Source organism: Notothenia coriiceps, unplaced genomic scaffold (genome assembly GCF_000735185.1).
Source record: "Notothenia coriiceps isolate Sejong01 unplaced genomic scaffold, NC01 NC01_scaffold00037244, whole genome shotgun sequence".
NCBI classification, from domain to species: domain Eukaryota; kingdom Metazoa; phylum Chordata; class Actinopteri; order Perciformes; family Nototheniidae; genus Notothenia; species Notothenia coriiceps.
In genome coordinates, this window is record NW_011369945.1 from 12,973,868 (window position 1) to 12,979,724 (window position 5,857).

Consider the following 5,857-nt stretch of genomic DNA (forward strand, 5'->3'; position numbering starts at 1 on the left):
CCTGGCCCCAGGTTCCCCTAAGGAGGGTCCGGGTCAGGCCCCTGCGTTGTCGAGGGGGGGGGCAGCTATGCTGAAGGCCCCGACCCCAGAATGCCCGGCCAGGCTAATTAGTTTATCACTTTGTCAGAGGGGGCTGTCAAAGAGCTCGGACCACCCAGCAGACGGGGGGGCCGGGGCTGCAGGCTGACGGCTCTAAACTCCAGGGAGCGTAATTAGGACTGAAGAGAGGACAGGCCGAGAGGACCGAGGGTCAGCAGCGCTCACACCACTGGGGAGCGGAACAGGGTTGAGAGGGGGGGGGTCTACACATCGCTAAATTATTGATTTGACTACACACTGCCTGGACTGACATCTCTGAATCTATCGAAAGTTGCTCTCAATGATTATAAAACATTTATTATCATCTGTGCTGGACTCATATCACATTGGTAGACATTGTTTTCTCTTCTTCACAAAACTGCGGTTAGCCAAAGAAAGTTTGACACGGATTTTAGTTAGTGCAGAGTTTTTCCTTTTGTTAATAAAATGTTATTGACACACTAAAAAAAGGTCATCATAGCCAAGGGACTTAATTAGCGTGCAGATCGATGCTCGTGACAGTAGGTGAGGCCGGGGGCTGTCCACGAGGGATGCATGGAGGCTAAAGACAGTTGATCTGCACAAGTCTGACCCCCTCCCCTTCTCAAGCTGACATTACGAGATACATTTATGATATATGGCTGGAAATAATTTACATATCATTATTAACTAAGTGGAAATGCTTCAAGATCATGTTAGAGTTTTAAAAAGGTTCATGTTGAAGCCAGTATTGTTCATTAGGTATTCTGATGCTAAAGTTATTGTTTCTTGAGAAGTCCTGGTAACAAATGTGTCCTCTGGTCAGATGTGGAACATGTTCAGGTGTATGTGAATTGATTCTGCAAATTGTGTTGAAGAACTTTCTTTATTTTGGAGTTTATGTTATGGGCTATAGTGAATCACAGATCAAGCGAGGAAACCTTTAACACAATCTCAAACTAAGTATATTATTGGTATTTGTGTCACAGGGTGTCTAGCAGCTAGTAACTAACAACATCATGGATTACATTTATATAATCATAACAGCAATAGGACGTCTATATTTGTTCCTCTGTTTTTAGGATGAGCATTTTTTAGGGGATATTTGTTGGCATGCTTACTTTGGCTTGCAAATATAAGCACCATCTCCGTGTGTCTCTCAGTCCAACCAAAAAGTATTTTATGAACTTAAAAAAAGGGTGAACGGGTTAAGTTCAAAGATGACAAACCAAAGCACCCAAAAACAAGCTTGTACCCATTAATATATACCCATTTCAATGGATACAGATTGATACGCCTCTGAAAGGTTGCTACTGTACTGTAGCCATTTGTCAATCACAGGGTAGCCACGCCCCTAACTCTACCCTGCTTTATTGTCTATTTGACCCTAAATTGTCCATTGTTTACTAAATGAACGTCATGTTGTGTTGAAGAATCTAGCAAATAAGAACATACAATCACTAGGAAAATGTTTACTGAGGAAATTAAGTGAATGATTAAGTGAGAAGTTGGGTAATTTTCTCATAGACTTCTATACATTATGACTTCTTTTTACAAGCAGTTGAGCCGACCCCTGCTGGCCATTTGGAAGAATGCAGGTGTAAGACAGATAAGTAGATAGATGGCAAAAAAAGAGTAGTTGCAACAAGGCCTATCAGGAGAGATATGTGATAGGTTACTGTATATTTGAGGTCATTTAGAAGCCTTACCGCGCACGTATAAATATGTTTTTCCCTTGAAATGTATGTTTCATTAGTAGTTTTGTCGAAACTGATAAATTGAATGTATTCTCTGTACAGGAAGCTGCAGTCTAAGGAGACAGTGGTCCATCAGAGGGATGAGTTGTGCCGGAGACCCCTCCGATCAGCCACTGACAGCCACAACACGCCGAGCAGCAGCAGCAGCAGCACTCCCGGCAGGAAGAGAAACATGGTTGGTGTCTCACACACACACACACACACACACACACACACACACACACACACACACACACACACACACACACACACACACACACACACACACACACACACACAAAAAGATTGAAACACATGTAAAGATGTCTGTTTTACAGGTAAATACAGTTAGTACAGATTAAAACTAGAGACCTTTTTGCAATGGGATCACACCAAATCCAGCCTACACCCTTAGTTCCAGCACTTGCTCTGATAACATCCATGTTTCTAAATGTTGTCACCTACACACAGAATGACACAGATACCTCGTCCAAAAATGGCCCCTGTAGGTATATAAGAGTACATAAGTATAATAAAAACATCACAGTACTACCACATGTTAAAAAACAGAATATATGTTTCTGTTATCAGAGTACATGGAGAATGTAAAACATGAATGCCACATTTAGAACATTGGGTAGTGGTGTGTTTCAGCCTCTTGTGGTCCAAACATGTATTACAACAGCAAACACCCTTATTTGCCTATTTGGGCTTTTATAGTCTTGATATAAATTCGTTTTTTGTGTGTTTGACTGTTAATCAATAACTAAACAGTTATTTTCAACTTTTTGTGCCTTCTTATTAAGTCATAAATATTTTTAATTTTCCAGAGAAATATTTAGATTTAAAACCAAGTTTTCTGAGATTTTAATTCCCAGGCAGTTTCCATCATATTGAGGTTTACCTCTGTCCCTCTCCTCAGGTGGGCTCTGAGACCAGTGAGCAGAGTCAGAGACCCCCGTCTGAGTCTGAGGGCAGCGCCCCCAAGAGGCTGAAGCCGGCTGACGCTCCAGAGCACAGGTGGGGGGTTTTCAGTTGTCTTTTGGTCCATGGTTCCTGCTAAATGAGACTTAAGACTTAAATGAGACATATGAGCAGATATTGAACTATTACATTTCAAAATGGTGACTGTCTGACATTGAAATGGTTTGAGTGAATAGGATTTGAAACATGTTATTCTGTGTCCAGCAGTGAAGAGGCGTCCCCTTCCAGCTGTGTGATCCTCTGAGGGGTCTTCAGTCTCAGATGAGGGTGGGTCCCACTCAGGCTGTCTGAGAGTTTCACTGAAGACTGATTTAATGCCAAACATAACGCACACAAAGCTATATGTCTGTGTTGTTAACATTACGTTTAAACTGTGCAGGTCAGGAGATTCTGATTATTACTAACAGCAGCGTCCGCTTCTGCTCATCCTGTGCAATATACACTTTTTATTATATACTTATTATATAAATCCTAAGCTGCTTTAAAGACCAAATATCATGAATGTTTAACTGGGAGCGTTGTGTTGCTGCTGCTTGTCTAAACGTACAATGTCAAAAACCACACTGCAGATAACTAGTCATGATTTCTCTTCTGGATGTCATGTTTCCGGGCAGTCCCTGAATGCACCACTCCCCCAGTCTTTATCTCAGTCTGTTTGCATTTTACACTCGATACAGACTTTAGGATGAAAATGTGTATTTATTATTTTTATTTTATTTAGATTGAGGAACAAATAAACAGTTCATACGTGGGAAACTGACAATATAAAAAAATGAATACAAACATTATAAAATCAATCAAGTAAAATGGATGACCAACTTTTTTAAAGATAAACAATTAATCCATTTTTATTTCTCACATATAATTTTATTTTCCTTTTTATTGTTACTCTTACATATTATGTCTCTTGTCAGGATAGTTTTAATATAATATATTCAATGCCCTTTCACCTTTGAGTCAGAAAGTGTTGGTGAGAAAATTAGAAAAATTAGATATTTGGAAAAGGTAAAACAAATAAGATACCAAAGATTCTGATCATATAAAAATTACAGATATGTGATTCATTCTTTTAATTTAGTATACATTTTTATATATTGTCTTATTCTCTTTTATTTAATAGCGTCATATGACATCCATGATTAAGACTGGGAATGTTTTTGTCCATCTTAATACAGATCCTAAATTATTAATGATCTGATCATCGGTTCAAATGTAGAATCACTGGTGTCTTTTTTGATTGTTTGTTTGCATGCGGGGATTATTATAATTATTTTCAAATGGAATCAGTGCCTTTAATCAGCTCCACTGTTTTCTAAAGATGACTGATTTATGTGTCTGTGCAGGCGAGAAAACCTGGCTTACAGATTCTATATGCTACTATCATGATGTCCTTTATTTACATTTATCCTTTTATATATTTTTATTTTATCATATCCTTTATAAACGAATCAACATATGTTTGCATCTCTACTGCAAAGCTCTTCATATATTTTATTCACACTTTTAAAAGCTGTTACACTGGTTACAAATCATGAATGAAGAAATCATTTGAACTTCCCAATAAAACTCTAAAACAAGTCATATTGTTTTTGTCTCTTGGATTGTCCAAATAACCACTAGATGGCGACACAGAACAGCAACATTATTCATTTGACTGGTTCTTAAGGGTGTTTTATTTAACATTTTGCTACACGTTTTTCCAACCTGTACGTCTTATTGACAGACCCAAAGGACAACCAACATTGCAAGTCATCTTTTCCTGCTAAGTATGACAACTTGGTTCCTAGAACTTCAACAGAAATTAAGTCTTAAAAAGGTATTTGTACACTTTGAGTCAATCCCTAAACAATAGATACCAATAACTACTAATACAGTTTTCTATTCGCTGTAATAATTCCCCTGTTTATATCCAACAACAAAAGTGAAGCAGTCAATACCAGGGCCAAAATAACTATCAGTGTTCTTCAGGTTGAATTAATCAAATCAATGGTTTATTAACACTAAATTCCCTTCTTTTGTTTATCCCTGTGAAGCTGACAATTGAGCGGCCCGAACAAGCAAGGAGGCAGAACGTCCAAATACGACCCGGTGTGGGCATTTATTCATCATTGACACATGATTCACAGCCTCAATATTGCTGTCCACCTGAACACATTCAGCAGCCACAAGGATCACTCTCTCTCACTCACACACTCACTCACTCACTCACTCACTCACTCACTCTCACACACACACACACACACACACACACATCAAACCAACAAGACACAGGTGAGGGGGGAGGAGACAACACAGGGCACCAGGTGGCCACAATCACCAGTAACAGACAAGACGAGGAACAATTTTCAAAATGAAACAAGAGACAGACAAACTAAAACATAGACAGATTGTGACAAATAGATGCATCAATTAACATGTATATTCACATTCCTTCCTGTGGCTGTTTTAGTGGCAGAACAGATCAATATACTTTCCAAAAATGAGCTATATTACTCCGTAACGGAGGCAGAGATCTATGGCGCCCACAGATCACCTCCGTTACATCTTCCTTACCCCTCTCTCCCAGGAAATAGTTTTTAAGAATCTTGGGTCTCCCACTCCGCCCGATTGTTATGCTTCCCAGGCATGGTTTCCTCAGAGGGGGGCGTGATGTCGAAAAGACTTCTCTTTCTCGCTCTTCAGGATCTGATTCCTTTTGGCTTCTTGGGTTGCATACTTGTGTTTTTTTGCTTGCTGCCTCCAACTCTGAGCTGCAGTTTTTGATCCTTGTCAACTAAGTCCTGGTTTGAGAACGCCGTTCAAGATGAGTAGAGCTTTCCTCTCCAGCCTTGAGCAGGGTCCGCCCGGAACGCAGCACCTGATCGAAGTGGCTATTCTGCCCTTCATCCGAATGAGCTCCCTTCTCGCGCTCCTCCTCTTCCTCCTCCGTTGCTCCCCAGGCTGCTGTTGAACCGTTCTTCCAGCTTCTCAGCGGGCCGCTCGCTTCCAGTTCGCCTCTCATCTGGCGGTATTTCTTCTCAGTGTTTTTGCCAGCTCCTCCCTCTTGATTTTCTCCTCCTTCTGGCCTTCTGGGCCGTGAG

General features: G+C 40.3%; 1 protein-coding gene across 1 annotated transcript in view; it reads left to right on the forward strand.

The window, feature by feature from the left end:
* Positions 1-4,356, forward strand: part of arhgef39 (Rho guanine nucleotide exchange factor (GEF) 39) — a 35,985-nt gene extending 31,629 nt beyond the window's left edge. The window contains exons 4-6 of the mRNA XM_010793594.1: positions 1,857-1,989; positions 2,716-2,813; positions 2,982-4,356. Of these exons, the coding sequence (XP_010791896.1) occupies positions 1,857-1,989; positions 2,716-2,813; positions 2,982-3,021 (271 nt within the window). The 3' untranslated portion in view covers positions 3,022-4,356. The remainder of the gene's footprint in view (positions 1-1,856; positions 1,990-2,715; positions 2,814-2,981) is intronic.
* Positions 4,357-5,857: the final 1,501 nt, after the last annotated feature.